At 40.5% G+C, this 16,664-nt stretch overlaps 1 protein-coding gene and 1 pseudogene across 1 annotated transcript; both read left to right on the top strand.

The window, feature by feature from the left end:
• The first annotated feature begins 289 nt into the window (after positions 1–289).
• Positions 290–1,208, top strand: LOC103117162 (vomeronasal type-1 receptor 1-like; annotated as a pseudogene).
• Positions 1,209–14,955: 13,747 nt separating this feature from the next.
• LOC103117161 (vomeronasal type-1 receptor 4-like) lies at positions 14,956–15,830 on the top strand. Its single transcript, XM_007527173.3, has one exon. It carries the CDS (start codon positions 14,970–14,972, stop codon positions 15,828–15,830), a length of 861 nt encoding a protein of 286 aa, XP_007527235.1. The 5' UTR covers positions 14,956–14,969.
• Positions 15,831–16,664: the final 834 nt, after the last annotated feature.

Below are 16,664 nucleotides of genomic sequence, written 5' to 3'. Positions count from 1 at the left end.
AAGAGATTTCCTGAGCACATGTACACTAGACTCACCTTCATACAGCCATCTTAGATGCTGACTCTGGGGCTGGGGCATTTATGAAAGACAAAAGTGTTGATTTTTGGACATTATACTACAGTGAGTGATCATCTGATACAGTTTCATAGAGTCCTGCCATTTCTACTAAGTTTATAAATATTTATGTTCAAATATTGACTGCAAGTATACACAATGGTGATATTGATGAATGACAGCATTGTAGGAATTTTTTTTCTGCCAGTTTGGCATTGGCTTTGTTGCAAACACCATGTTCCTCCTGCTATACATCAACACCTTCTTATTTCAGCCCCATGCAAAGAAGTCGATAGATTTGATCATCGTCCATTTAACTCTAGCTAATTTTATGACAATTTCTTTGAGTGGGATTCCAGAAATTGTGTTTTTCTTTGGAATTAGAAATTTCATGGGAGACTTTGGCTGTAAGGCAGTGACTTATTCACACCGGGTGTGTTGTGGTGTTTCCCTCTGTTGCACGTCATCTGTTCCAAGCCATCAAAATTGCTCCCAGCAACTCCAGATGGGCATGGCTCAAACCCAGAATCTCCTCATTCATTTTCCCTGCCTTCTTCTTTTTCTGGATAGTAAACTTGCTGATCTGCATCCAGGTGGCACTAAGTATTAAGTCCCCCTACAATATCACTAACCTCGGACAGGTCTATAATCTCAAGTACTGCATAGGAGCAGACCCGGACCAGTTGCAGTTTGCTGCAATTCAAGGGGCCATGTTTTTTGGCAATTTCCTGTGTGTGTTCCTCATGATCTTTGCCAGTGTGTACATGGTCAAGCTCCTCTTCATGCACCGAAAGACAGTGCAGGGTGTCCACAGCACCAGCCTCTGTCCACGACCCACCCGAGAAACCAAGGCGATCCACACAATCCTGGCCCTTGTGAGCTGCTTTGTCTTTTTTCACTGGACCAGCTATTGCTTTACCCTCTATGTATGTCGCCTCCGTAATAGACAGGGCTTACAGAACATCACACTGTTTATATCCTCTTGTTATACAGTCATCTGTTCTTGCTTGATGACCAGAAATAATACCAGAGAGTCCTTTCTAAATTCTACCCTTGGGAAAAAAACAAACAAACAAAAAGATAGTCTTCTCCTTAGATCTTTCCTGAGAGTGTTGAACACCTTCCCACAGATATCTGAATATAGGGACATGTGATCAAGGCAGCCTACCCCATACCTAGTGTTAGTGAGGTAGAATTCTGATGACGTATTAAGAGCTTTTACATCAACCCTTCTCCAATCTATCCAACTTGTTAACATTGTGAGATCATAACCAGGCTTACGGAATAAACCTTGTAGGAGACTATGGTACCTGGTGGGCTTTTTCTCTCCTTTTCAACAATGGTCCCAGAACTTCATTCCTACTATTGTTTGAGTGACTGTGTAATAATGTCTCTTCCACAATATGAGCTAGAAGAAGAAGCTATTCATCAATCCTAGAAATAGACTTAGTAAATAAACTTGCTGTGTTGTAGTTGATATTATTTGTATTCTTTGATAATCAGTGACATTGAATGTTTTTTTCATACATCTCTTTGCCTTCTGGTTCTCTTATTGGTGAATATTCTGTCCATGTCCTCCCTCCATATTTAATAGAGTAGTTTGGAAGGGAGTGTGCTTGTTTGGCTGTGTGTGTGTGTGTGTGTGTGTGTGTGTGTGTCTGTGTGTGTCTGTGTGTGTGTGTGTGTGTGTGTGTGCGTCTGTGTGTGTGTGTCTGTGTGTGTGTCTGTGTTTGTCTGTGTGTGTCTGTGTGTGTTGAGTTTGGTGAGCTCTTTATATATTTTGGCTATTAGCCCTTTATCTTATTTGTGTCCTATATAAAACTTCTCCAGCTCTCTGGAGTGTTTCTTCTGATTGATACTGTTATCTTAGCTGTGCAGTAGCTTTGCAGTAGCTTTGGTTGATTTATCTTTATTTCTTTTGCTGAATGACTTAAATTGTCAAAGATGTGTGTGAAGCATTCATGAGAAGGATTCCACCAATATTTCCTTCTATGTATCTGATAGTTTCTCATCTAGATTCCATGAATTAGATCCATTTGAAGTGAATTTTGGTGCCTGGTGATAAACGATGGTCCAGTTACATTTGTCTGCACTTTACCACTCAACTTTCACAACAGTATTTGTTGAAGTGATTCTTCTTTCTCCAATTAACATTTTGGGCACCTGGTGAAAAATTATTTAAGCAGTAGAGCGGGGGGGGGCATTTCTGAGCTTTCATTGTATTCCACTGGCTTGTGTGTCATTTTGGCACCTAATCTCCAGTCTACATCATGCTTAATGGTGAGAAATTTAAAAGTTTCTCATTTCAGTCAGGCAGAAGACATGACTGCACACTATCACCTTTGCTATTCAGCACAGAATTGATAGTCCTAGGCATAGCAACTAGGCAAGAGAAAGAAATTAAAAGGAGACACATTGGAAGAGAAGATGTAAATTGACACTATCTGCAGAGTATATGATAGAATTATTCGAAAGTTCTAAGAAATTTAGCCGAATAGTCCTGGGTGTCATTAAACAAAAAAGTGGCATGGGTACAGTGTCAGTACACTACAATCAGTGGCATTCCTCTCTGTAAACACTAAACTAGAAGGAGCAGCATTCTGGAAATGGATCCTTTTTCTGTAGCTCCAGAAATAGCCATAAAGCTAGAAAAACTTGTACACTGAAAATTATGAGTCATAGATCGTGCAAGGAAATAGAAAGAGATACAAGACTGAGAAAAGGCATATCATGCTCATGGGTAGGAAGATCATCAAAGAGACCATCCTGCCTAGTCATCTACAATCCCTAAAAAGAACCTAACAGATTTCTTTCATGGAATAGGACAACAGCAGAAAGGTTTCTCTGGAACCAGAAAACACTTAGGATCACCAAAACAGCCTGGAGAAGAAAGGCCAAAACTAGAGTCATCATACTTTGGAATCTCAAATTATATTACAAGGCTACCAAATGCAGTCCATGTTCTGCCTTGTGTTTTCCCTTCTGTTCTTATTTTTCAACATCTGTCTATGACATGGGTCATCCCATATTCACCTTTCTCTTTCTGGTTTATCTCACTTAACATGATTCCTATGAATCCTTCATGCTCCACACATGATGAGGTGAAGAAGGTGAATCCACCTTTTTTTTTTTTTCTCAATTTCCTTATTGGCGATTAATGGTTTACAGTCAACAGTAAAATACACTAGTTTGGTAGGGGGGAAGTCATGTCCTGGATCATGATAGCAGAGTGTAGGGAAATTGTGAACATATGGTTGAGCATGGTAGGACCTCCCTTTTAAAGATGGGTGCCTGAGGTGCAGGTTGCCCTTTTAGTCTCTCTCTACCAGAGATTGAGCATGAGAGAAAATGGCCTTCGGGCTTCAGTTCACCTGTCAGTCTCTCAGCCTCACAAGACCCGGCACCTCCTGACACATAGCTTACTTCCTTGTTCCCAAACCTAATAGTTTGTTTACTCAGAGGTCAATGAAGTTCATTTTCATTGATCACATATGACCCATATATCATTGTTCTGCTCAATCAAAGAGTAACTAGGAACTTTCTCCTTAGTCCTCCAGCCCCACTGGTTATATTGATAACCCTACTTTCCTTGTTCCTTTGATGAATTAAACCCCTTACTCAAGATTTGCTAGGAATGCTGTTACTTTTTCCCAAACCCTTACCTCTCTTTGCCCCTTTTCTCCCAAACCATATATGGCATAGACAACTTACATCCTCCTACGACCCCTTATAAACCTGCCTTGCTGTTCAATAAACAGATTGTCCATCAGACAAGTCTCCGGGTCATCTCTTGACAGGCCACTAGCTGCTTGCACTGAGAGAGTCCTGTACGGCTCCAACCCTGCTGTCTTGGATCATACTCCTAGGCCCCTGCAAGTGGTGTACAACAGGGCAGGTAAGCTGGGAGTCTGTGCCCAAGAAGAAGCCTCCCACAAGAAGTACGGCAGAGGAGGACATAGCAGGGGTTGTACTGTTATGTGGAAATCTGGGAAATGTTATGTATGAAGAAACTATTGTATTTCTGTTGACTTTAAAACATTATCCCCCACTAAAGTAACTAAAATTTTGAAATACACAATAGTTTGAATGTGTGTAACAATTCCCAGTTTTCCACATAATCATTCAACACCCCCCCCCCGTTCCTCCTCTGCCATCATGTTCCAGGACCTGACCCTTCCCCCCTCCCAAGAGTCTCTTACTTTGGTGCAATACACCAACTCCAGTCCAAGTACTGGTGTGTGTTCTCCTTTCTGATCTTGTTTTCTACTTCTGCTATGAGTGATACCATATCCTATATCTTCCTTTTGTTTCTGACCTACCTCACTTAATATGATTCCCTCAAACTCTGTCCAAGATGGGCTGAAAAAGGTGAATTCACTGTTTTTAATAGCTGGGTTAAAAGTTTCTCATTTCAATCAGGTACAAGACATGATTGCCTACTATCACCTTTACTATTCAGCCTAGAATTGATAGTCCTCTCCTTAGCAACTAGGCAAGAGAAAGAAATTAAAAAGAGGTTGGAAGAGAAGAAGTAAATCTGTTACTATCTGCTGAGTATATGATAGCATTAATAGAAAGTCCTAAGGAATCCAACAGAATACTCTTGGGTGTTATTTCAATGTCTATATAATACCACAACTTACTCAGACACTCATCCACTTAGCTTAGCTTAGCTTAGCTTGAAATATGTGGTCATTAAGAAAGCATTATGATGGCTGGGCAGTAGTGCAGTGGGTTAAGCAAACATAGCAGGAAGCATTAGGACATGTCGAAATGTTGGTTCGAGCTCCTGACTCCCCACCTGCAGGGGGCTGTCACTTCACAGGTGGTGAAGCAGATCTGCAGATGTCTATGTTTCTCTCCCCCTCTGTCTTCCCCTCCTCTCTTGATTTCTCTCTGTCCTATCAAACAACTATTGTAATAAAAACAATAATAATAACAACAATGATAAAACAACAAGGGCAAGAAAAGGGAAAAATAGTCTCCAGTAGCAGTGTATTCATAGCATAGGCACTGAGACCCAGCAGTAACCCTGGAGGAAAGTGCAAAAGACAGAGAGAGAGAAGGCATTATAAAGATTCCTCAGAAATTAAAAACTAAAGGGGTTGGGTAGTAGTGCAGTGGGTTAAGTGCATATGGCACAAATTGCAAGGACCAGGATATGGATCCCTGTTAGAGCGTCTAGCTTCCCACCTGCAGAGGGGTCACTTTGCAAGCAGTGAAGCAGGTCTGCGGGTGTCTATCTTAATCTCCCCTTCTCTGTTTTTCCCATTTCTCCCGATTTCTCTCTGTTCTATCCAACAACAACAACTACAACAACAACTACAAGGGCAACAACAAGGGTAACAAATGGGAAAAGTAGTCTCCAGGATCAGTGGATTCATGGGGCAAGCAACAAGCCCCAGAAATAACACTGGAGGAAAAAAAATTGAAATTACATTCAATGCTCTTCTTCCACTGTAAGGCATTTATCTAGAAAGTTCTAAAATATGAATTTAGGGAGATTTCTATACCACCATGTTTACTGAGACATTATGTATTGAACCAACAATCCAGATTTGAGCTGCTGGTTCCTGACCTGCAGAGGAGATTCTACACGACTGGTAAAGCAGGTCTTCAGGTCTCAATCTTTCTCTCTCCCTCTCTATGACCCCATCTTCTCTCAATTTCTGTCTAACCTACCAATAAAAAGTGGGGGAAATTGCTGTCAGGAGCAGCTGAATCATAGTGCCAGTATTAAGCCCCATCAATAATGCTGGAGGCCAAAAAAGAAAAAAGCAAATTATAAAAAAAACATAGAGTGCACATTTGTATAAAAATGGATTATTACTCAACTTTAAAAAGGTGAAATCCTCTCATCTGCAACATCACACATGAATGAGAGGGTAATATGTTTATTCAAATGGAAAAAGACAAATGTTGGTATGCTTCTAATTCTACTTCTAAAAACCTTTTCTGTTTCATTTGGTTTAAATCCCCCCTGCTTAACACTGCATTCTATTTACATAACACTGTATTCTATTTACATAACCTCTGTTAACAAGCACCACCCTCCCTCCAGGGCATTAGTCGTTCAATGATAGAATTCTTGCCTGCTCTGCCCTTTCTCCTTGTCACATCCTGATTTTCACCAGTCACTTTTCTCTCCACACTCTCTACATCCTGTTTACACCCTACTTGGAAAGTATGTAAGGACAACATTGTTCGTTTTAGTTAGCTGGTAGTTGTGTTAGTTTAGCTTAGCTTGGTATAGATTGCGCTGCGTCCTGCATAAATAAAGAGATACTGTGTACAGCTCAACCATGAGTCCCTGGTCGTCTGTTACCCACCCATGAAGCCAGCCTGTCGAAAACAACAGACAAACATGTAAGATTTCTCTCCTACCTGGCATATATAGCAACCAATAAAATGAATAGGCTAAATAAAACCTAAAGGAGCTCTTAGACTATAAATCTAACTAGTGTTTACTAGAAGGGAAGGAAGTATTCAATGGGTAGATAAGGTCATCAGCTCATTTCGCAGTAAAGTCTGTGTTATGGTGAACATAACATAGCAGATACATATGTGCATTTTTAGTGAAAATACCTAAAACTTTTATCATATTATAATTCAATATGCATAGAAAAATGATATATGAATATATATATAATTACATTTCAACAAAAAAATATGTGTTCTGTCAAAAAAAGTCTTTCTAGGAAAATGTCTTCCACTTATGGGGTCAATTTTCAATGGTGTGATGAAAACATATTCTAGGTTTTTGCACTTTCTCTTTCCAAGAAATTATGCAAAATGAAATCAAATGGAAATACCTTCTTGTATATGAAAATTACATTTTCTAGACAATATATGAATAAAATCTTATGTTAAAAGTATGTAGATCTGTTTTGGCAGTGCATTGGCCTCCATTGAATCAGAACAGAGCAGTCAGCCAGTATGGAGATAAGACCTAACACCTTCGGATCAGATGTGCTGTGACTGACTGTGTTCATGGAGGGATAAGCAGGAGGCATCACTCTGGGAACAAAACTCTGACTCCCCTGCAAGTCACATCATTAACTTTTAAAGACATTACAACTCACCTCCTTCATATGAACTGTTTCTGACTGATGTCTGTATTTCTCTCCTTGTGCGGGAACATGAATTACAGCTTCATTTTCTGTTTTGGAGTGAGTGGTGCATTTGAAATATTCAATAGAACATCCTATTTGCAAAAAGTATCTGGAACCCTGTGGAGAGCACCAGGGAGTTTATATGCTCCCTAACACAATGTATGAAGAATTCAGTTGAAAGGCCTGTTTGTGGGAAGGTAAAGCTTGTGGTGGAACACAAGACCAGCTGCCTTAGGCCACAGGCTTGAGCCCCAGCACCACACATGCCAACTGCACTGCCTTCTATCTATCTCTCAAATAATGAAAGAATAAATTTGAAAAAGAGTTCACTTGTGTTTGAGGAACTCTAGGTTACAGATGGAAACTTTCTTCTCTATCAGGTCAGTGGACACTGAGTTGCCCTAACACCAGGTGTGGATTGAGAGATGCCTCAGAGGAGAGAAGAGACTCTGAATGACTGAGCTTTGATGAGACAATCAGCCTTCTTTGGGGGTCCCAGCAGCTGAAAGCAATTAACTCCAAGTTAACGTCTAGTCTCCTGTGCTCTGAATAGACCTCCACTGGATCAGTCACAAAGTTAGGGAAAGATGATTGTCACTGCAGCTATTAGAATTAATTGAAAAGTTTTTTAATTAGCCAGGAAAACCTCTGGAACAAAGAGAGTCATTTGTTAGTCCAGGGACACATCAGAAAGTTCACTCTGCACACACTGGCCACAGGCCCAGGGGAGGCAGCTGCTGGTCCCCTCCTATAAGTCTGCCTGCAGGAACTGCCCCACCCCAGAACTGCAATTCATGAGAAGGGACCCTCAGCAGATTCAGCCTAGGTAAGTTCCCTTCTCTCTGCTATTCTCACAGGATGCATTGACCTTGCCATTCTTCAGGATAATTTCTTCTTTATGCTTTTCTAATTTGGTCTTCAATATGCCCTTATCTTTAGCTCTCTAAGTTAGTCATTTAATTTTATTTTTCCTAATGTGTTCAAAGTTAATTCCTATATTCACATTTATTTATTACATATCAACTTTAACAGTAATGTTTATATCCTTGCTAAATTTCAGCTTCTGCTCTGCTTGTCACTTCAGACCCATATCCTTTTACTTTTCATACTAGATTACTAATATCCTTCCAATTTTTCTATTATCTTCCTTGCTATAGTACCTATTTTTTATTATCTGTGGGGACTTCAGTTATATAGGCTAATTTTTAGATAGAAAGAGAAAATCAGAGACAGATAGGCAAAGAAATAAGACACCACAGAAGTGAGCTTGCTAAACAGAAGTGGCGTCCAGAATGGAAGCTGGGGCTGTCTACAGGAGATGCATTTGTGCTACTCAGGTGAGCTGCTTGTTAGCCCTGAAACTTCATTCTAGTCTCTAAAATGTTACTCCACTCTATCATGATTTAAATTACTTTTCATCTTTTCCTATGTTTTTTCACTCCAGTATGGTATTTTCATTGTTCTATTGGTGATTCAATATTTAATTACAAAACTGTAATGTAAAAGGACTATAGAGGGCCTTGGTCTTGCCTGGGCCACCAGGTTCCAGATCTTATCAACCTGACTTTTCTGGACAGACAACCCCACCAATGTGTCCTGGAGCCCCACTTGCCCATATCCCTGCCCCACTAGGGAAAGAGAGAGACAGGCTGGGAGTATGGATAGAACTGCTAAAGCCCATGTTGGGGGGGGGAAGCAATTACAGAAGCCAGACCTTCCACATTCTGCACCCCATGGTGACCCTGGGTCCATACTTCCACAGGGTTAAAGAATAAGAAAGCAAGAGTTGTGTGATTGTGCAACAGGTTAAGCGCACGTGAGGCAAAGCACAAGGACCAGCATAAGGATCTTGGTTAGAGCCCCCAGATCCCCACCTGCAGGGGAGTCACTTCACAGGGCTTGAAGCACGTCTCTAGGTGTCTATCTTTCTCTCCACCTCTCTGTCTTCCCTTCCTCTCTCCATTTCTCTCTGTCTTATCTAACAATTATAACAATAATAACTACAACAACATTGAAAAACAACAAGGGCAACAAAAGGGAAAATAAATATTTAAAAAATAAATAAAATACTTTTTTAAAAAAGAATAAGAAAGCTTATTAGGGGGCCAGGTTGTACCACAGTAGTTTAAGCACGCATAGCGTGAAGTTCAAGAACACCTAAGATTTTTGCCCCCACCAGCTCACCTGCAGAGGGGTCGCTTCACGGGCAGTAAGCAGATCTGCAGGTGTCTGTCTTTCTCTCACCCTCTCAGTCTTCCCCTCCTCTCTAAATTTCTCTATGTCCAATCCAACAACGACAGCAATAACAACAATAATAATAACCACAACAACGATAAAAAAGCAAGGGCAACAAAAGGGGGGGGGGAAGCCCCAGCAATAACCCTGAAGGCAAAAAAAAATTTTTTATAGTTTAAAAAAAATTAGAATAGGAAAGCTATCAGGGCATGCGATGGGATATGGAGCTCTGGTGGTGGGAATTGTGCCCCTCTTATTATGATCTTTCAGTGTTTCCATTTAACAAATAAATAAAAATAAATAAATAAATACAATAGGACTAAAATTCCACACCATCCCCACAACCAGAGCTAGGTGTCCACAATCCCTCCATTAGAAAATGCAGGAGTGTTTCAAGATCAAAGATATAAATAGACTACAATTCCTATCACTATCAGTATGTATATATATATTTGCCCATTTTTTTATGGTCGTCCCTCTCTTCCTTTATAAGACATTCCTACTACTTCTAAAAGTCCTTTCTTTTTTTCTTTATTCCTCTTCTTTCCCTGGGTCCTGATTGAAATTAGGAGTCACCTGGTCATCATCTCCTAAAATTTATCCCCCTCAAGGAGTATGAATTAATACTTTTTGGGGTGCAGAAAGTAAGAGTTCTAGCTTCTGTAACTGACTCCACTTGACAAGTTGATCCATAACCCCAAGCTGTTTCTATCTTTCCCTAGTGTGATAGGGTTCTAGAAGGGTGAGATTCTGGGACACACTGGTGGAGTAATCAGCACAGAGAGTTCAGAATGGAATCCTAGCAGCATCTGCAACTTGCTGGCTGAAATGCAGTAAGATATAAAATAAAGCAGGACAAAACGTTTGTTAAACAGAAACCAAAAAGTTGGAATAGAGCAGATGAGAACAGGAATTTTAGTGTGAAAAGAGATGGGAAGCCTGTTTTAGATATGTTCCTAGGGACCCATTTTTGCTGGTCCTTGATGCTCACATGGAGCTGATCTAAAATGCTTGTCTGGGAAGATGTTGTCAGAGTTGAGAATAGGACTAGAAAGCTGAATGAAGGCAGAGACTAGGTCCCAAACCTAAAGAAAATACATAAAAATAATTGGCTGTTGATCACACTGATCTGACCCAGGGCCTGTATATAGTCATATTTAGCACAGGAGCCTCTGTCACCTCTGAGTCCCTGTCAGGCTGGGTTCACAGTCCATGGTCACAATTGGAAACATTCTAGATTGCACTCATTTCAGGACCAGTCTTCTTTCAGTGGCAGAGTAGGCTGAACCAGGCTCCCTCCAGAGAGTGGGGCACTCCCCACTAGTTCATAGCTAGTTCCTAGTGAGGTACAATTCTGAAGAAACCAACAATAGGGCATACAATGATATACATGGTAGAAGTGACGGTGAAGAGAGAAGTCTATCAGAGGTCCAGGCCCATTGTATATATGGGGGATTCCAGGATGATGGGTTGACCTGGGACTACATAAGCTGTGTTTTACTACTGTACTGCTCATCATCCTGTAACATCATCAAGTGGGTTCTGTTCATTTTTCTATTTGATAGAATTGTCAGACATTCACTAATTTATTAAGTCTGTCTGCACTATGACTCTTTTCTGTATATTTTCCTTTCCGTACAACCCATTTTGATATCATTTCGCTTCTACACTAAGTCATGAATATAATTTTATGAATCAAAGGTATGTGGTAGTAAAACTTCAAGGAAAGTCTTTGCAAAATCTTTTATTTATTTCACACATTTGTAAATAGGACTTCTATTAGATGTAGTCATCCCAATCTAAACTTACACACTCAGATGAAAAGCAACCCCTTTTCTTGAAAGGGCTTTGCAAATAAAGTTTGCTCTGTGATTCTTAGTCACACACGAGAGTGTGAATTAATGTTATACTGGCATGAGTTACAAATCATATGAGGGGAGTCACTGAAGAAGTAACAGTTGAACCCAATCTCATGGATAAATGAAAATGATGTAGCTATCAAAACTTTATATAGAAATCTCAATAAATATTAAAATTGTATAGGCAATTGTATAAAATTATATAGTACTCATCTACCAATTGTATGTTCTACATGAGTGTTGCCTTGTATGATTTTATTATCAAAGCCTACAGAATTGTACATTATTTAATGAAAATTTTACAATATGTAATTCTTTTTGTTTACATGTAATTCTATAAGCATTCTATATAAATACAACATAAGGCAATATTAATGACCAACAATGAACTTCAATTTGATGCATATTTCATTAGATCAGTGCTTTGCTAGGGGTGTGAGTCAGCGTCTGTTCATCTGTTCAATAAGAGAAAATGATTTTGCTGAGATCCCAGGACATGACTGTAAAGAGTCTGGTGGAGGAAGAGAGTAACTTAAAAGGGCCGGGTGATGGCACACCTGGTTTTAAGTACCCATTACAGTGAACAAGGATACAAGCTCAAGCCCCAAGTCCCCACCTGAAAGGGGAAAGCTTCACAAGTGGTGAAACAGGGCTGGTTGATAAATACCCTCATAATGTTAGATGAACATTTGTTTGCCTCACTTCAAAAAGCAAATCATTTGGGTCAGTCTAGTAACACATGAGGCTTCATTTATTTACTGTGTTACAGGAATGCATGGAGTCTGCAGAGATGCCTCACTGAGTCATTGTAAAGAAGAGCTGAGCTGAGAACAGGGGAGACTGCATGGTAGTTGTGCAGGGTGGTCTTAGTGCCTGGTGCTCTGATAGCTTACTTAGCACCACCGAATAAGTGCTGTGCAGTGCTCTAGTTTAAAAAAACAATAGAGAGAACAAAAGAAAAACAGTGCTGGAAATGGACAGGAAGACCCAAAAGAAAGCTCCCCTAGCAATAAGGCCTCCTAATAGTTCTATGAGGATGTATGGAAATTAATCTGACAAAACCCTAAACGAACAGGAGAAAAACACCACAATGTTACTGACAGAAATATAAATCTTTGAAATCTCGCAAAAGCAGAGCAGCATTAATGGCTAAACTGGATATATATGCTTTATTTATTAGTGATTTAATAATGATAGACAAGATTGTGGGATAAGAGGGATACAATTCCATACAGTTCCCATCACCAGAGTTCCATATTCCATCCCCTCCATTGGAAGCTTCCCTATTCTTTATCCCTCTAGGAGTGTGGACCAAAGATCTCTATGGGGTTCAGAAGGTGGAAGGTCTGGCTTCTGTCGTGGCTTCTACAGTGGACATGGAGGTTAGCAGCTTGATCCATACTTCCAGCCTGTTTCTATCTTTCCCTAGTGGGGCAGAGTGGGGATCCAGGACACTATGATTGGGGACAATTAAGTTTGGTGTCTTTTGAAATTTGTGGTGAGTGTTATGTAGGTTTCTACAGATGTTCCCTCCACTGTGTTTATGTCTTAGCAGCATATGGTGGAGTCTGTTTCCTGTGCAAATGCAACCGAATCCAGGGAAGAGTCTTGTAGGAAATTCACAGAAATAGTCTAATTAGGGATTGGCGCAAGCACCCAGGTTCGAGCCCTCAGTGCCTACTTGAAGAAGGAAAGCTTCACGAGTAGTGAAGCAGTGCTGCAGGTGTTTCTCTGACTCTCTTCTTGTCACCCCATCTCTCTAAATTTCTGGCTATCTCTAATCAATCAATAAATAAATATAATAAAATTTAAAAACAAAAAGAGTGGGAGGAGCTGTCGCTCCTGTCTGTGAGCTGTCTGTGATAGATGAGCAGTAAAGTGGCTGCTGCTCAAACTATACAGAGAAACAAAACAATTACCAAAAAATTTTTAAAAAGTGCAATCAAAAAGGAACACACAGAGAGAAGTAATAAAAAGAGTAACAGAACACATTCACACTCAGAAAGGGAGACTAATGACAAACTGAAATAGTCAAAGCATCTACAAAAGAAGCAAACAGCAGTGTGCACACATGAGCACACCCAGTGGTGCTAGTGGTGCTGGTGGTGCTGGTGTGTAGAGGCCTTGGTGGAGGCAAGCAGCAGACTAGTTCTCTTATTACCATCTGGGGAGTGAGTCGGTCTGAGGAAGCTTCTCCAAGTTCCCAAATTACCTGTCCTTGCAGATGTCCGTTGCAGTGGTAAGTTAGTGGTGCTACACAGCTGAGTTGATGGTGTGACTACCTGTTTGTCTGTTTGTTTGACAGTCTGTCAGATTATCTCTGGTGTTTCCTGCAGTTCAGGACCAGTCAAGTGAAGCCCTCATACACACTTGCACAGTGATGTGACTCAACAGTAACACTGCCTGAAGCAGGCAGGCCGTCCCTTCAGAGGATCCCTGCTCACACTCATCACCTGCACCTTCCCCAAGCCACTAAAACTGTGCTTCATTACCTGTGGGTTCTGTTGCTGTGGCTTTCTCTGAAGACTTAGTGTAGACACAATACTGGCAGACAGGACTAGGGCATAGTGGGTGAGAGTCCACACTCCCTGGGAGTTTTATTCCCCTAGCTTCAAATATCCACAAGCAATTCATTACAATTCACTTTTCAAATCTGCTTAGCCACAATTCATACCCCCAAATAGTCAAGTGGACAGAAAGCTGCTGACTGGTCAGGTCTCACTCTCTGGATAGACTAATTCATCAATTCCCAAAAGGGGTGTGAAGTACCCTTTCTCTGTGTCCTGGCACAATGCTGATTCAAGAACTGCTCTGATATGTTCTGATTCTAGCAGTCTAAGAACCTTTCCAGATGGTGGTGTTCCTGGTTGAGTGCATATGTTACAGTGTACAAGGAATAGGGTTTAAGCCCCTGGCCCCCACCTCCAGGGGGAAAGCTTCACAAGTGGTGAAGCAGTGCTGCAGGTTTCTCTATGTCTTTGTCTCTCTGTCTCCCCCTTGATCTCAATTTTTAGCTGTCTCTATCAAATAAATAAAGATTAGAAAATTAAATAATAAATAAATTTTTAAAAAGAAAGTTAGCAGAAAACATTTTCATGCTGGAATCTGAGGTGCAGTATGCCTCTGGAATGCAGCCAGGCAAGCTCCCTGTGGGGGTGCAATGAAGCTGATCTCTGGAAGGCAAGCTCCTGAAAACAGTCTTCTTCTTTGAGTCAGCATGTTACAGGGCCTGGAGTGGGGTGGACAGACAAGCAACTCACAACTCACAACTTGCCTTTGTCTTATTCAATATTCCTAGGTATTCCTCTGCACTTCACATGTGATTGCAAGTTTTCCTCTGTGGTTTCTTTTGCATCTTTATCTCTACAGCTCTTGTAGTTGGCTACAGGCTCCTTGTTCTACAAGAATATTGGAATCTGAAGTGATTTCCTGAGCACATGTACACTAGACTCACCTTCATACAGCCATCTTAGATGCTGACTCTGGGGCTGGGGCATTTATGAAAGACAAAAGTGTTGATTTTTGGACATTCTACTACAGTGAGTGATCATCTGGTACAGTTTCATAGAGTCCTGCCATTTCTACTAAGCTTATAAATATTTGTGTTCAAATATTGACTGCAAGTATACACAATGGTGATACTGATGAATGACAGCATTGTAGGAATTTTTTTTTCTGCCAGTTTGGGATTGGCTTTGTTGCAAACATCATGCTCCTCCTGCTATACATCAACACCTTCTTATTTCAGCCCCATGCAAAGAAGTCGATAGATCTGATCATCATCCATTTAACGCTAGCTAATTTTATGACAGTTTCTTTGAGTGGGATTCCAGAAATTGTGTATTTCTTTGGAATTAGAAATTTCATGGGAGACTTTGGCTGTAAGGTAGTGACTCTTTCACACCGGGTATGTCGTGGTGTTTCCCTCTGTTGCACATCCTTCCTGAGTCTGTTCCAAGCCATCAAAATTGCTCCATTCAACTCCAGATGGGCATGGCTCAAACCCAGAATCTGCTCATTTGTTTTCCCTACCATTACTTTGATCTGGATAATAAATTTGCTGATGTACATCCAGGTGGCACTATGTATTAGTGCCCCCTACAATATCACTAACCTTGGACAGGTCTATAATCTTAAGTACTGCATAGGAGCAGAACCTGATATGTTGCCGACAGTGGACATGTTTGTTGGTGATTTCCTGTGTGTGTTTCTCATGATCTGGGCCAGTGTGTACATGGTCAAGCTCCTCTTCATGCACCGAAAGACAGTGCAGCGTGTCCACAGCACCAGCCTCTGTCCACGACCCTCTTTTGAAAGCAAGGCCACCCACACAATCGTGGCCCTTGTGATCTGCTTTGTCTTTTGTTACTGGACCAGCTGTTGCTTTACCCTCTATGTATGCTACCTCCGTAATCGTCAGGGCTTAGAGAGTATCGCACGGTTTATCTCCTCTTGTTATCCAGTCATCTGTCCTTTCTTGATGATCAAAAACAATACCAGAGAATCCTTTCTAAAATCTACCTTTAAAAAAAAAAAAGAAAAGAAAGTCTTCTCCTTAGATCTTTCCTGAGAGTGTTGAACACCCTCACACAGATAACTGAATATAGGAACATGTGATCAAGACAGCCTGCCCCATACCTAGTGTTAGTGAGGTAGAATTCTGATGACGTATTAAGAGCTTTGGCGTTGATCTTTCTCCAATATATCCAACTTTTTAACATTATGAGATCATAACCAGGCTTATGGAATAAAACTTGTAGGAGACTATGGTACCTGGTGGGCTTTTTCTGTCCTTTTCAACAATGGTTCCAGAACTTCATTCCTACTACTTTTTGAGTGACTGTGTAATAATGTATCTTCCACAATATGAGCTATTCATCAATCTTAGAAATAAACTTAGTAAATAAACTTGCTGTGTTGTAGTTGTTATTATTTGTGTTCTTTGAAAATCAGTGACATTGAATGTTCTTTCATACATCTCTTTGCCTTCTGGATCTCTTATTGGTTAATATTCATTCTGTCCATATCCTCCCTCCATATTAATAGAGTTGTTTGAAAGAGAGTGTGCTTGTTTGGCTGTGTGTGTGTGTGTGTGTGTGTGTGTGTGTGTGTGTGTGTTGAGTTTGGTGAGCTCTTTATATATTTTGGCTATTAGCCCTTTATCTGCTGTATGTCCTATATAAATCTTCTCCCACTCTCTGGAGTGCTTTTCCTATTTCAACACTGTTCTCTTAGCTGTGCAGAAGGTTTGCTATCAGATGTAGTACTATTAGTTGATTTATATATTTTTTTTTTGGTGAATGACTCAGATCTTCAAAGACATGTGTGAAGCATTCATTGAGAAATGTTCCACCAATATTTCATTCTACGTATCTGATAGTTTCAGATCTATATTCCATGAACT

This window comes from Erinaceus europaeus, chromosome 9, assembly GCF_950295315.1.
Source record: "Erinaceus europaeus chromosome 9, mEriEur2.1, whole genome shotgun sequence".
NCBI lineage: Eukaryota > Metazoa > Chordata > Mammalia > Eulipotyphla > Erinaceidae > Erinaceus > Erinaceus europaeus.
Note: the sequence above shows the minus strand (reverse complement) of the source record. Positions and strands in the feature narration are given on the sequence as shown.